Genomic DNA, 15,509 nt, shown 5'->3' with positions numbered 1-15,509 from the left:
GACACGCATGTCATGACCTATCATTTATGTTCGTCATGCACTGTTGTCATGCTATGCCAATTTTGGTAAATACAAAGTCAACGAAACGACCATGAGAGCACCAAGACGTAGGAGGTGAGGTGAGGCGAGGTGAGGTCGGTCGGTCGGTCGGTCGGTCGGTCGGTCGGTCGGTCGGTCGGTCGGTCGGTCATCATCATCAGCCTATATTTATGTCCACTGCAGGGCGAAGGCCTCTCCCTGTGATCTCCAATTACCCCTGTCTTGCACTAGCTGATTCCAACTTGCGCCTTCAAATTTCCTAACTTCATCACCCCATCTAGGTTTCTGCCCTCATTGACTGCGATTCCCTTTCCTTGTCACCAATTCTGTAAGTCTAATGCCATCGGTTATCTGCTCTAGGCATTACATGTACTACCCAGCTTCGTTTTTTCTCTTAATGTCAACTAGAACATTGGCTATCCCCGTTCGCTTTCTGATCAACACCGCTCTCTTCCTGTCTCTTAACATTTGGCCTAACATTTTATTGCGATAGCAATTATATGAACACTTCAACCGGATTTCTGCCGTCGGCGTCGCCGTCGTCGTCGCCGTCACCGTGAGGTTCCGTATAGATTCCAAGGGCGATAAAATCGTCGCCGCGTGCCTTATGCGCGAGCGAAAGCGCGCGGGGGACGCGCGCTATCACGGAGAGCGAACGCACGGCGGAAAGCAAACGCGAACGTCGCGCGAAAGACCATGGGGGTGTGGAAGGGAGGGAGGCGGGGCGGCGCTGTGCTCCGGCACCAAAGGCGTATCTTGCCACTCAATCTCTCACGTGAAAGCAAGAAACGGGAAGAGGGGGGGGGGGGGGGGGCAGCTTCTCCTCTGCCAACAACTTCTCCTCTGCGCCCTTTGCCCGGCGGTGCCGGTCGCCCGCACCGTCTCTTATCTCCACACGGCTCTGACCTTTGTATGCGCCGTGAATTCGCCGCTCAGTTTCCGTTGAAGCGATAGACCGCGTGAACCTGCGCTTGCTGCCAGCGTTTTCACAGTCGTTGTCTGCGGTCATTCAGTGGGATCTAATTATGTTTGCTTGTGCACACTGACACCACGATTGTTATTTCAGTTAGTAAGCCAATGTGTCCAAGTTTATGCAGCCGATAAAACTACTATCCCTACTCCGAATGGCTCTCTACTAATTTGCTATCGCAATCGATGCTTCGCCCTTCGGGCGAAACTGCGACATTTTTTCGTTCCATCGCTCTTTGTGCGGTCCTTAACTTGTTCTCGAGCTTCTTTGTTAACCTCCAAGTTTCTGCCTCACATGTTAGCACCGGTAGAATACAATGATTGTACGCTTTTGTTTTCAACGACAGTGGTAAGCTTCCAGTCAGGATTTGGCAAAGCCTGCCGTATGCACAACAACCTAATTTTATTCCTCGGTAAATTTCTTCCTCATGATCAGGGTCCCCTATTATTAATTGACCTAGATAAACGTACTCCTTTACAGACTCTAGAGGCTGAATGGCGATCCTGAATTCTGGTTTCCTTGCCAGAGTAGATAGATAGATACTGTAAAGTGGCAAATGTTTGCCAAGGAATGCTTCGCATTTAATTCAGCGTGTTTCACCAACTCCCACGTTTATCCTTTCGATCCCGACTTGCGACTTCACCTGCCCCCCACACTCGCCTTTCGCGAAAAAACTTGATTATGTCACCCATGGTTGGACGTCACGCTTACGAATGTCCATTCATTCCTAATAGGAAGGGCCAACATAACTGCATGTAATTTTTTGTCGGTACTAAGTGATAACGCAGCACCTTCTATGCCACTACCCGTCCTTCGACGCTCTACGATGTGCTCTGATAGTCGCAGTCGCTTGGATGACATACCGCTACTTGGCCTAAGCATTCTTGTATTCACAAGACCACAGAAGCCCTACTGAATTCCTCGAAGGAGTGCACGAACTACTTCACGAATATTTGGAAACTAGATGATAGTCCTCTGAGTGAACAGATAATACCGTCCCCAGCAATGTTCGGCTCAGAAGGCACTTTTGTGCTTTATAAGAGCGTCTAGTTTGTACGAGCGCCTTTGACTGTGTAGTACGGTCCGTGCACGTCTCCATACCCCCCACCCTCTCTCTCTCTCACTCCCTCCTTTCTCTTCCCCTTCTCCCTTCCTCCAGCGTAGGGTAGCCAACCGGACTCTTGACTGGTTAATATCCCTGCCTTCCTTATATCCCTCACTCTCTCTTGTGACATTTAGCGAGCATTTCTCTGCGAGTGTATTCAAACTGACTGCCTCTTTATTGTTTTTACCATCCATTTTTCTTGTACATCTTTCCGCCTTTCCTCTTCCCCAAGTGCAGGGTAGCCAACCGAGGGCGTCCTTGGTTAATGTCCCTGCCTTTCACTTTTAATCTTTGTCTCTGTTGTCTTTACGCATAAGAAAGAGCCGAAACAGTTATAAATCAATTGTGCGACCCTCCATATACACCACTAACGTAACATTTTATTCTTTCTTGCGCAGCCATTCACATCAGGCGATGTTAACATGCGTTAAGAGGAAGCGTTAGTGCGGGGACAACTGCAATTATCCTATTCAAATAGATGTAAAAAGCATAAATGCTCACATGTGGCAACTGCTGGACCTATTCTAAAGAATTTTGTTGCATTTTTAGAGACTTTTATATACTAGAAACTGTAAAAAAAATGTCACAGTTTCGCCCTAAGGGCGAAGCAATGAATGCGATAGCAACACAGCAATGTCATACGAAGTAAGGTGAGTGGCTTTGGTAGCAATATGAATTGTAGTAAACATGAGCTGATTAAGTAAGCAGGTGTGCTGCGGCGTAAGTAGACCGACATGAAGAGAGACTCGATGACCACGAGAAGGCGCGTGCGAAACGCTGGTGTTGATGAGAAGCGCTGCCCGTGGGCAGCGCGTGCGAAGGAACACACCTGTAGCGCTGCACTGCCGATCCGGGCAGCATTGCATGTGTAGCGTGCGTTGGAAAATGTGGCCCGACTATTACTAACTGTGGTGTGAGCGCGCACAAACAAACATGAATAGATCACACTGAATGACTGCAGACAACGACTGTCAAAACGCTGGCAGCAAGCGCATATACGCCGCAGCGGGCGAAGGTACGTGCGGTCTATCGCTTCAACGGAAACTGAGCGGCGAATGCACAGCGCGTAAAGGCCAGAGCCGTGTGGAGATAAGAGACGGTGCGAGCGAGCGACGAGCGCGGTTGTTGGCAAAGTAGAAATGCGCCCCCCCCCCCCCCCCCCACGCTCCCTCCGGCGCTCGCTTCCCGCTTCCTTGCTTGCGCGTGGAAGATTGACTGCGTTCGCTCTCCGTGACAGCGTGCGTCCCCGCACGCTTCCGCTCGGGCATACGGCGCGCGGCGAAGATTTTATCTATACGGAACCTCACGGCGACGGCGACGACGACGGCAGAAATCCGGTGGAAGTGTCCATATAATTGCTATCGCAATAAAAAGGGCCGAGGTGGTGATTTTGGCGAGTTGGTTATGCATTGTGCAGATCGCTTTTTCGCTAGAAGATGCGGAGAAAGAAAGGGGGGTACAGGACGCACGAAGCGCGTCGTTGCTTATACTTCCTGTATAACCAACGGAACACACAAGAAAATCTCGCCGTGCGGCCAAGCCGTCACTAGTATTATTTTAGGACAAGTTTGATAATGTCTTTTACTATGAAGTATTAGCGAAACCATCATTGTTTTCTTTAATTCCCTCAGCAATTTGGCAATTATGGACGCCTTTCTTACTGGTTTAGGTTTTATTAGTTATTACAGTTAGCACGAGTTAAGTCGTAGGTTGGGTTTGAGCGGTGAATTAAATTTTATGCGTAAGTGTCAAATGACCCATTGAGCGAAATGCAGCCCCACTGACGGTGTGAAGCATGCAGTGATGCACCGCTAATGGGCTCATACTGCCTTAAGCAATGGCTCATAAACCCGTAAACGTGGCTTCCTAATTACGACGACAGAAGAGAAGTGAAATTCTACGTTGGAATGATGAGCGGGAACGCAGCGAGCTGTGGAAGACGACGACGAACGCGGGATAAGTGGCACGAGCGCGTGCCGAGCCGCTTGCTTTACCGTGACGACGACGACAGGAGACGCCGACAGCCCGAGCGCATAGGGTGCTTCGCACCTAATATACTTCCTGTAGTCACGACATTGTAACTTTTTAAGAGTACAAGAAATCGCACCGAATACGGTGCAGTAGATGCCAAGCAAAATAATTTCTTAGTGCGTACTTATTTGAATAGAAGCTCCGAAAGTAAAGAATAAAGAAACGCTTCATTTTCACGTTATGCATGGAAACCTTGAAGCCAGTGAGATATAGAAAAGTAAGGGTACGCTCATGGAACACTGAGCATATCGAGCAAAAGCTGCATACGTACGGTCAGCATCCGGAAAGATTATCAGAGGACTTTTTCCACCAAGCTCGAGGGATACCCGCTTGCAGTTAGTGTCGCCGGAAGCTTTCAGTATCATTCGGCCAACCTGAAAGGTTACAAGGAAATCAAACATTGTGCGAGGTGATGCATGAAAGATTCACTACTGCAGCAGGTGGTCGCGGCAAAGCACTTGATATGCTTATTCGCGATTAAAGATGCCGTTCCCACAGAGAAAAGAAGTGGCATGAAGAAACAGAAGGCACGCAACGATTCTTTCTTCTTGCGTACTGCATAAGTGAAGCTGGTAAGTGTCATATTGCGTTCTGTTGTTTTGGTTCTTTGCGTTACAAAAATGATTTCAGGCACTATGCATTTCTACACAGAAAAAACGCGATAAAGTCAATATCACAGGTGGGAGCTAATCACCTATACATAAAGTCAGAATTTTCTATGAGACATCGAATCATATTTCGTAGCCCTGAGCCTGCACAACACACAAGAGGGACAATCTGGCGCAGACAGTATTCTTACAGATCCATTTACGCTGCACTTTGCCTGTATATGGAAATTGACACTTGCTCATTTCATAATACCGTGATGAGTTGACAGTGATACCTAGGAACCGAGAGGTCGAGAATATTTTAAGGAAAGCGTGACTGCTTCCCAACTTGGCTTGCATTAGAATTACGGCGCTGTACCTGTGTTGATCCAGTGAAAGCGATCTTGTCGACATCCGGGTGGTTGGACAGGGCAGCACCCGCGGTCTTCCCGAATCCCGGCACCACATTGACGACCCCCGGGGGAAACCCAGCGTCACGCACCAGGCTGGCCGCGTACAGCGCAGTCAACGGCGTCTGCTCGGCTGGTTTCACAATCACCGTGTTTCCCGTGCACAATGCGGAGCCGATCTTCCAGCAAAACATCACAATGGGTACGTTCCACTGCGAGCCACCATTTTCGACTTCTTAGTGAAAAACTTTATGCACAATGTGAGACTGTAAAATTCGTAGAAAATTTCGCTTGAGGCATATATGTGACATATTATTAACACATATCATCCTGCATAAGTCAAATGATTTGCACAGAATTTGCCTGTGTTTTTTTTTAGATGTTACCTTTGTAATTTTGCGTTCTATTGAAAAAGAAGACAAGAAATTGTTATATTGCTACAGTTAAGTTGTAAAACAAGATAAGTAGAGAGCATGAGCTCTTACCGGAATAATTTGTCCGACAACTCCGACGGGTTCACGCCTCGTATAAGCAAAAACTTGACCATCTGAAACAAAAAAGTGACAAACAAATAATGCTGATGTTTAGGGAGGAATCGTACTTGCTATGAAGCTTGTTATTTACGTTGGGTGCACCGGCTAAATAGCATGAACAATACAGCTCCGAAAGCTATATTAGCTCACAAGCGTCGTCCTGGGAATGTATACTAAATTCTCGTGAAGTCGACAAGACTACTGATAGCAATGTAGCCGTCGCTTTCTGTGCTGTCCTGGCGGCGCAAGACACGCAATGTATGTGGTGAGCAAACCACTGCAGCAGTCGAACATGGTGCACAAGCGAGAACGCAGTTATGGAAAGTGGTGTTGAAAGGGCAGTTAAAATAGGGTGACAATTAAAGCTGATGGATAAAAATTTCGCATAGCGTACGAAAAGGTTGGAATATTTGTGGAGCGAAGCTTTCGTTAAGCGGTGAATTTTTTATTCTTTAAAGCTTTGACATAATAGTTCCGCGGAAACCCGCTAGGTGGAGAGAAGTAATTAAATGGAAAAATAGACATCCATCCAATCATAGCAATTGCTACAAAGAAACCCATACGGGTTCTTTGAAAGAAAAGCCTCGCAGTTGAAGGAAAATTCGTCCTGGTCCGGGACTCGAACCCGGGATCACGGTCTTTCCGGCACAGCCGCTCTACCATCTGAGCTAACCAGGCGGCAAGCAGATGGCAGGGTGTAATCGAATTCATCAACAACTCGCAACAAAGGCAATTGTTTGACGTAATAGTACAGCAGAAACCCGCTAGGTGGATTAAAGTCAAACACTTGCCTGTGCTTGATAGTGCACAGGCAAGTGTCATCATTTATCAACAACTCAGCACAGGCTGTGCCTGTGCTGAGTTGTTGCCGCGCTTGTTAGACCCTTGTGAGATGGCCGCGCTTGTTCACGCCCGCGTTTTGACAGTGGTTGTCTGCGGTCATCGAGTGTGATCTATTCATGTTTGCTTATGCGCGCTGACACCACGCTTGTTAATTCAGTTAGTAAGCGAATGTGTCCAAGTTTATGCCGCCGATAAAACTATCCCTACTCCTTATAGCTCACTACTGATTTGCTATCGCAATTAATGCTTCGCCTTTCGGGCAACACTGGACTGAACTGGAAAAACTTTATTTAGGTCCTGCAGGACGCGCTTAGGGCGAAACTGCGACATTTGTTTTTTCATCCAGCACGCACTTTGCAGCGTCTGTTTAACTCCTGTGTTCAGCATGTATTCGGCAAAACAGTAGCCTTTATCCAATCAATGTTACCTGGTGCCATTAATGAATGGAATAAACTCCAAGATAACTTTGTGAGAGGAAACTAGAAGTACTTGTTGAACTATTTACTACTTATTACAATTGTTTACAGGCAATATTCACGCATGCATGTATCATGTTGTCTATTGGTTGCTGTAGTATGCTCGGTAACCCTATAATATTTTGAGCTTCTTGCCTGTAGTGTCCTACGCTTTTAAATTTGTTAAATATTTTGTCCCTTTATGGGTACGACAAATTGTAATAAATGGTTAAAAATTATGGCGTTTTACTTGCTAAAACCACGATCTGCACGCCCTAGTGGGAACTCCGGAATGATTTCAACCACCGGGGGTCCTTTGACCTGCACCTAAATCCAAGTACACGGGTGTTTTTACATTTCGGCCCCATCAATATGTAGCCAGGATTTGATCCCCCGACCTCGTGCTTAACAGCGCAACACCATGGCCAACTAAGCAACCACGGCAGATATTATGATAAATGATGATGAATGATTACTAAATGATAGAACAAATAGTACCTAATTTCTGCATTGCATAAAATATACGTCATGAAGAACACAATTCCTTTATCAAGCAACCTTCTCTGCGCATTCCTTCCTAACCATTTTGTAGGCACAAAATGGTTAGGAAATAGTAGTGTTCTATGCAATATTGACGTCAGAACTATTGCAACGCAAACCCAGAAAATCGGGGGCGCTACACTGCACAAAGTGATGGGCGTATTGTTGACGCTTAGTACCACATTGTGCAGTAAGCGTCAAGACATGGCTAGTCCTGCAGAGTTTATAGGATTGTGTTCACAAATACTGGCTTGAGATAAACAGTACTTACAATTTTAGCATATAATTTTCATCAGAAATCTTTCCGTCAAACCTTAAACTTCATTTTCGCATTAAGTTCGAGCAATATTCTAGAATGCCTTGGCTATTGCCTCACTATCGCCGTGACCGATATCACATTGAGCAGCCTTCACGTGCCACCGAAGAACACAGCACACTCACACAAGAGAAGTTTTGTGAGTAAGCGCTCTCGGTGTTTCTCCTTATAGCGTATTTTGCGACAGCTCTGCTAATGCTTTAAGTTCTTCACACATTCAGTTTCTCCTGTGATGGAAGCAGCTCGCAGCGAAAACCCGCTCTTACAGAATGCACCAAGTAGAAGACAAAATAATGCCGATTAACCTGCTGGAATGGTGTGCCCATGGATCTTGTCGCTGTATCCAGCGCAGTATCGCAGTGATTTCACGCTAAACTTCACGTCGTTCTGCGCTTCCGTGATTGGCTTGCCGTTGTTTAAGCTCTCCAAGCTCTGAAAAATGGAATTTATGTCTCCATTCAGAACGCAGTCAATTCCGAACCGTCTCGGTGAAATTCAAGTGATAGGATTAGCACGAAAAGAATTAGCACGTTAAAAAGAACAAGGATAGCACGGACATTCTATGTTACGGGACAAGTGAGGATCCACTGGCCTGACACGAGATGCGGCATATATCTATTCCAACTAGTATGAATTAAGAATAGGAATAAGGATACCGAGGTTGTCGACTGATTCCACACTTGCGGCAGGGGATCCTTTAGTCCACTCATTTTTTTAACCGATCATTTCTACATTTCAATAAAAAGGAACAATTACGTTTCCATATGCTTTCTCCGGCTTCATTGTCTGTCTCATCATAAGTTTGTCATGAACAGAAAATAGATCCCCTCTGATCCCTTTATTATTATCGCTCAGTAAGATATATTCTAGTTCTTGGTAGGAAGAGTGTTTTACGTGGGGCTCATTAGTCTGCTTGTTCTTCTTTATTACCTGTGAATTACTGAAAGGTTCAACACTGAGTAAGTAGGTTGTCCTGAAATACTAGAGGCAAAGGGGGAAAATATAATGTGGCGGAAATGGCGGAGCACTAGAAAAACAAGTCTATATACTAGAACAAAAAGGAAACTAAAAAAACACATAAAGCAAAAAAATCGTATGCACACCAATACAATCCCGTATCTTGCTACCCACGCTCAATATGTATACCTAGAAGGCAAAGAAAAACGCCAGCCAAGTACACACAACAGAAGCAGAACATGCCCACAACACATTGATCAAGTACAGGAAACTCTTCTAGAACGTTTACAGCTACTCTCGGTCAACTAGGACAAGCTAGATAAAGAACTCTGAGACAAGCCCAAGAACATCCTAAAATTCTACTTTAGCTATTGCTACCGTCGTAATAGATGTACCACATAGTCTTAATTATGTTCTTGTTGCAGAAGTGTGCGTTCTGTCAAAGAATATTTTCCCGCTGTTAGCATACTTTGTGCCTATATAGTATATATTCAGATTCTGTTCATCTTTAGATCTGTTGTTTCTTATTCCTAATATACCCGTTTCGTTCTTTTAGCAGTGACGCTGTTTAAGCCAGCCATAATTCGTGGTGCGTAGCAAGACACTACCAAGAAAGGAAAGAAAGGAAACTTTCTTGCCGAGGCCGCATTCCAGCCCGCGTGCCCCCGGTCCCAAAGCGAGTGTTGTAACCACTAGGCTATACAGCGATGCCTGCAGAGCATACATTTATGCGAACCATATGATTGCGTTCGAGCGTCGTCGTCTTCGTCCACAGCTGGCGCGTTCGTACGTTCGTGCTCTGCGAGTTGAAGAGGTTTTGCGCGCTATGAGAGCGAGAGAGAGCGAAAGAGAGTCTCCTGGAATGCGGTGTCGACATTGAAACGCGGTGTCGGTGTTGAAAGCTGCGCTATGCAACGCGCAGTGACGGCCGTAAGTCCGAGACGCGCGAAAAGAAATTATCATCATCATGAGCAATAAGATTAAATGTTCGCGCGTATTTCCGGAAAATGCTGGGCGACGATCGCCCAGCTTCGCTGTTTCAAGCGTTGCGCGGCCAAAAGCAATTTATTTTACTTTATTTATTTTCTGCATTGCGTCGGTTACCCGTGTGACTTGAGAACTAACGCTCTCTTGTGAAGATCAAATGCATTTTGAAGTATGTTTCAAACTACTGCATTTTCCGCATCTGAGAAAAATTACACGACAAGGACAGGACAACGAGTAAACGCATTCTTTTCGGCTTTCAAAGACGGCATCTTCAGTCGACAGGTTGCAAAGAAAACGTACACAGGCCGGTTTTAACATAGTTGATACGCGATGTATCGGGTGGAACAACGGAACATTTGCCGTTAGAAAGAGAAAGAGAATAAAACTTTATTTGGTAATGATCAATGGGTCGTTTTCTGGACCCTAGTCCGGTCGACGTGAAGCAGGTGGAATCCCCAGTTCAGGATCCCAGAAGCCCAGGCTTTCTCTCGCTCCCACCTCACCAGCTGTTGCTGGTCAGCCAGGTTAGTGTTAGACAGCGCGGCAACTTTTGTCGAACATCACTAAGAATGTTGACGCGAGTGTGCGTTTATTCCACTGAGTCGTGAGCACTGTATGTAATTTGTTTTCTGTCTTACAGTTTTTCTGCTGTTACTTCAACATCAATTTTTTTTAATGTGGGCAGCTTGCACTAGTGGTGCAAGGCTGGAGTAAACAGCGACCTAGCTTCTTCCAGGTTTTACTAGGCTTGGCTAAGTTTTCCTAGGAAATGCTAAGTGCTGCTACGCACGGTATTCCGAATCGGCTCGCCGCCGACGCGCAGATTCTTAATTGGCTGCGCGACGCGCTTCGAGATGAGCGGCTTCTTCTTCGAGTGTCCGGATCTTCTTTGGTCGTCCCATGTCAAGGTTACATGTACTCGCCACAGAGTCAACGAGAGTGCTGCCGCCGTCGGGGCGGCTCCGAGCTTTTATATCCCGGTGACGTCACGACTAAGCTCTACCTCCGCACTTGCCGGGTACAGCTACACAAAGCCCACACAGCCCGCAAACCGTGTTGGCGCGCACTGACGTAACAGTTTTGGGCTTTGCCGACCCGTTGGAGGGAGGAGGTTTTGACGGGAGCCGGAGTTCTGGTGAGGTCACGTGATCCCTCGGTGGGCGGGCGGTGCCGATGTGGCTAGGCGAAGCATGTGCGCGGTAGCTGGGAAGGGCGGCGTGAAGAGCTTGCAGACGTGATGGCATGCCTAGGCGAAGTGGGGGATCAGCTATGCCAGGTGGTTGCTAGGCGACGCAAAGTGACGTCATGGCTAGACGGAGCACGTGCGGGGTCGTAGGAGCTGGCGCGGCGGCGGAAGAGCGTTGCAGAAGCTAGGCGTAGCGAGGCGCAGCTCTGCCAAGTGGTTGCTAAGCAATGCGCGGTGACGTCATCGCCAGGCGCAGTTTCTGGTCTAGGCTACGCGATGCAATAAAGCTCCGCTGTTAAACAAAATTAAGCCATAATTTTTATTGTTATATTGTTGGCAACGACGCATTCTACGAAGTATTAACGCGGTAATCAGGCCCCGTGCTCTGTCAGCTTTTCATGCTAATGCACTATTTTTTATTACATCTAGCTTTTTGGCACTTACAGAAAGCACAACGCTACTGTTTACTCAGATTAATTCCCGTATTACAGGGTGAAATGAACTGTAGGGTGTGCCTAAAGCACGGACAAGCTACGGCAGTCTGATGCTAAAATACCAATTACCTAGCTTCTCAGAACTTCACGTAAAACACACTTGTTTTCTGTGCTTTTCTGTAATGATCCCAGTTTCTGTCTTTTCTTTATACTTTTCCCCCTCTTCCTTTTTGTTCATTCTTTTTACTTTCTTATTTAATTAGATATTTACAAGCATTATTACTTCTTTTTGTATCTCGAAACGATGTGCAATTCAATATTGGCAAGCGTACTCAATGAGCTTGTTTCACGGCGCAAGTGTTTCCTGCACAACGACTTGTTATTTTGCTCCCTTTTTGACTCTAATTTCGTATATAGTTCATTTCAGACCTTTTTCAGTTAAGACACATGACTTCTGTATATTCTTCAGTTTATTTTGATCATGTATTGTGCTATCACGAGCCCTACTCGCCAATTTTCGGATTACAGACCGTGTCAAGCCTGATAGATGGGTTTTTGTTTGTACACACCAAGGGTCATTGATGTCAAAAATTGATTGATTCATTCATTGATTGATTCACAGTTACGGGTGACAATGGCTATACGTGTACTGTACGTGCGTACAATATTGTTAAAGACCCGTGCATGGCCTTACCGCAATATAGTCGGCATTCTTCTCTAACAAGTCAGCCAGCTTGTTGATGAGGATGCCGCGCTCAGAAGCGTCCATGGTGCGCCATTTAGAGCCACGTTTGAAGGCTTGCCTTGCCGCCTTCACAGCCTCGTCTATGTCCTCCTGTAAGGAGTGCGCAGAAAACATTGAATCACTTTTGCTACAATGTTAGACGCAGATTTGGACGCCATATAGCGGGTGTAATAACGTCATCATTACATGCGTACCAATTAAACAAATACGTGTGCGGTGCTGTATTATGCTCACGCATTTCTCCGATTCTCAGTCCTCGTTTACTCATCATGAAGCACGCCAGGTAGCGCTTATTCTGCCTGATTCCTTATAGTAGTTAACAGGGAGAATAAGTGTCATGGACAGGTAACGTGGCAATGCGGAAACAGGCAGTCATGTATCGACTACGCCTTAGTCTCAGAAATGGTCTACGAACAACTGGACCGAATGATAATAGACGAAAATGGAAAAAATAGCCTGGGAAGCGATCATAGACGTTTAGCATTAAAGTTTGGGAGAGATACCAGCGCAGAACATGAACCAATAGCCTCAGAGTTTTTAAAAATGAATGACGAGCAAATAACAGAGATCGCAAACAACATAGAGAAGAAAATTGAGGCTTTTCCTACAGCAGTCTGGGAATATAAGGAACTGGTGGAGGTTATGCAGCATGAAATAAGGCGGACACGGCAATACAATTGTTGGATTGGAAAGAGGAAACCACGTAAGTGGTGGAACAAGGAAATTAAACAAGCTATAGAAGAGCGTAAAGAGGCATCTAGGGTTCATCGAGAAGCCAAAAAGTTGGGATTACAAGAAGAAGAGGTGCTCCTTAGATGGAATACGTACCGAGAAAAGAAAAGGGTTGCGAGTGAGCTCGTGCAAGAGAAAATTAAATGCGCAAGTGAACGTTGGGTGCATAACATTCACAAAGAGACAAAGGCGCCCCAAAAGATTCTGGAACCATATAAAAGCACTCGGAGCTCCAACTAGAAACTCGCAAACGGCTATAAGGGATGAAGACGGTAACATCTATGAAGGCGATGATGCGCTGCGGTACATCACAGACGTTATCAGGCATAACTTCGGTACGAGAAAAAGCGTAGTTCAGACAACAGATCCAGCAACAACAGAGAGGCCTGAGAGATCAAAATTCAGCATAGAAAGCTTTTATTGGAAAAAGGCAGCAGAAAATGTCCCTAACAACACGGCAGCAGGACCCGATGAAATCTCAATACAGCTAATCAAAAACCTCGGTCCAAAAAGCAAGGCACTGCTGACTAATGCCATAGAGCAAGTGATTAGAACAAAGAATATTCCCGTTGGATGGCGTGAAAGCAAGATGAATCTTATCTACAAAGGCAAAGGAGATAAGGATAAGACGAGCTCGTACAGGCCAGTTACAGTAACGTCGGTGATATATAGAATAGCAATGCAAGCCATAAAATTAGAACTGTCGAAGTGGGTGGAAGAAAACGGTGTATTGGGGGAACTACAGAATGGGTTCAGGCCAGGCAGACGCTTAGAAGACAATATGTTTGTACTAACTCAGTGCATAGAGATTTCAGTAGCTCAGAAAAGACCTTTATGGATAGCATTTCTAGATATTAAAGGAGCTTATGACAACGTAGACAGGGAATTGTTGTGGGATATTCTTCAATACGAAGGCATAGATGATGATTTCGTGGAGCTGCTGAGGGAGATATATCGAGACAACCAAGTACAAGTGGCATGGGAAGGCCGAAAAGGAAATGAAATGGTGGGAATTCACCAAGGATTGAAGCAAGGATGCCCTCTGTCACCATTGTTGTTCATGCTTTACGTCAAGGGCATAGAAAGACGACTGGAAAACAGCGAATTAGGTTTTGATTCATCCTACATGCGTAATGGACAAATGGTGCAACAGAAGATCCCTGGACTGATGTACGCAGACGACATTGTGCTACTAGCGGACAATAAAAAAGATTTACAGATACTTGCGAATATCTGTGGGAACGCAGCGACAAATTTAGGCCTTAAGTTTAGCACAGAGAAATCAGGGATTATGATCTTTAATGAGCACACGAGTAACTTCGTGGTGTCAATTCAACAGCAAGTAATACCCATAGTGAAGCAATATAAGTACCTCGGCGTACACATAAACGATGGAAAGAATTACTCAAGCAACCACCAAGATAATCTGAAAATAAAGGGGAAGCGGAATGCAGCATTAATGAAACACAGAGCACTGTGGGGCCACAATAAGTATGAGGTGGTGCGTGGAATCTGGAAAGGAGTAATGGTGCCAGCGCTAACATTCGCAAATGCCATTATATGCTTAAAATCGGATATATTGGCGGGTTTGGAAGTTAACCAAAGATCAGTAGGCCGGTTGGCTTTGGGAGCACACGGTAATACGACAAATGAGGCAGTGCATGGAGACATGGGTTGGGCCTCTTTTGAAGTCAGAGAAGCACAAAGCAAAATTAGTTTTGAAGAAAGGCTCAGGAACATGGATGAAAATAAATGGGCGGCTAAAGTGCACAAGTATCTCTACATGAAAAGCGTGGACACAGAATGGAGGAAGAGGTCAAGAAACTTGGCAACCAAGTACAGGATAATCGAAACTGTAAATAGACAACCAGGGGTCATCAGAAAGAAAGTGAGAGAAATGGAGACCCTGAATTGGATGCAAAGAATGGAAACGAAAAGGACAATGGAGATTTACAAGAATGAGAAGAAAGAAATTAGAAGGGAAAATCTGTACGATAACACAAAGGGCAGTGCCTTGCTATTTGAGGCTCGAGCCGGTTGCCTAAGGACGAAAACATATCGGAACAAATATTCGGAATTAGATGAGACATGTGTATGCTGCAGTAAAGATCCAGAGACCACTCAGCACATCCTAATGGGATGCGACGGGATCCACCCAGCGAGAACCGTAGGTAACGTGCAACTCCCAGAAGCGCTTGGGTTTAAAGTGGAAGGAAACATAAACAGATCAGCTGTAGAGATCAGCAAGAGACGATTAGAGTACTGGTGGAAAAAAAGTAGGGAAAAGATGGATGCGACCTGATCTCTTAAAATCATAGGCAGCGGTACAAGGTAAATTTTTGAAAAAGAAAAATAATGATAGGTATACAAAAATGCAAGATAAAGAACATGTATAGTATACCTGATTAAATCAAGCAGGCTAGGTGACTATTTGTCGCCGCCCCGTTTCAAAGGGGATGCCAATAGATCATCATCATCATCATCATCATCATCCTGCGGACAAGCGCAGTTTCACTACGCCCAGGTCGTCAAGATGAGCACTGATCACTTTACAGCCTACACTGTTGACTAATGTTTGTAGAAGCGAATGTCCTATTGGTAGGAAAGAAGGCAGAACAGAGCCAAAAGGCCAAATGTAC

General features: G+C 45.6%; 1 protein-coding gene across 3 annotated transcripts in view; it reads right to left on the bottom strand.

Annotated features, from left to right (window-relative positions):
- The window catches only part of LOC119464418 (aldehyde dehydrogenase 1A1-like), a 117,406-nt gene that overhangs the window by 11,573 nt on the left and 90,324 nt on the right, over nucleotides 1-15,509 (bottom strand). For all 3 annotated transcript variants that reach the window (XM_049656533.1, XM_049656532.1, XM_049656534.1), the window contains 5 exons: nucleotides 12,088-12,228; nucleotides 8,135-8,261; nucleotides 5,628-5,689; nucleotides 5,112-5,354; nucleotides 4,417-4,519 (listed from right to left, as the gene is read on the bottom strand). In XM_049656533.1, the coding sequence (XP_049512490.1) occupies nucleotides 4,417-4,519; nucleotides 5,112-5,354; nucleotides 5,628-5,689; nucleotides 8,135-8,261; nucleotides 12,088-12,228 (676 nt within the window). The remainder of the gene's footprint in view (nucleotides 1-4,416; nucleotides 4,520-5,111; nucleotides 5,355-5,627; nucleotides 5,690-8,134; nucleotides 8,262-12,087; nucleotides 12,229-15,509) is intronic.

The sequence above is a fragment of the Dermacentor silvarum genome, chromosome 9, assembly GCF_013339745.2.
Source record: "Dermacentor silvarum isolate Dsil-2018 chromosome 9, BIME_Dsil_1.4, whole genome shotgun sequence".
In the NCBI taxonomy this organism is placed as follows: domain Eukaryota; kingdom Metazoa; phylum Arthropoda; class Arachnida; order Ixodida; family Ixodidae; genus Dermacentor; species Dermacentor silvarum.
The sequence above is the reverse complement of the archived record's forward strand: the minus strand, read 5'-3'. Positions and strand labels throughout refer to the sequence as shown.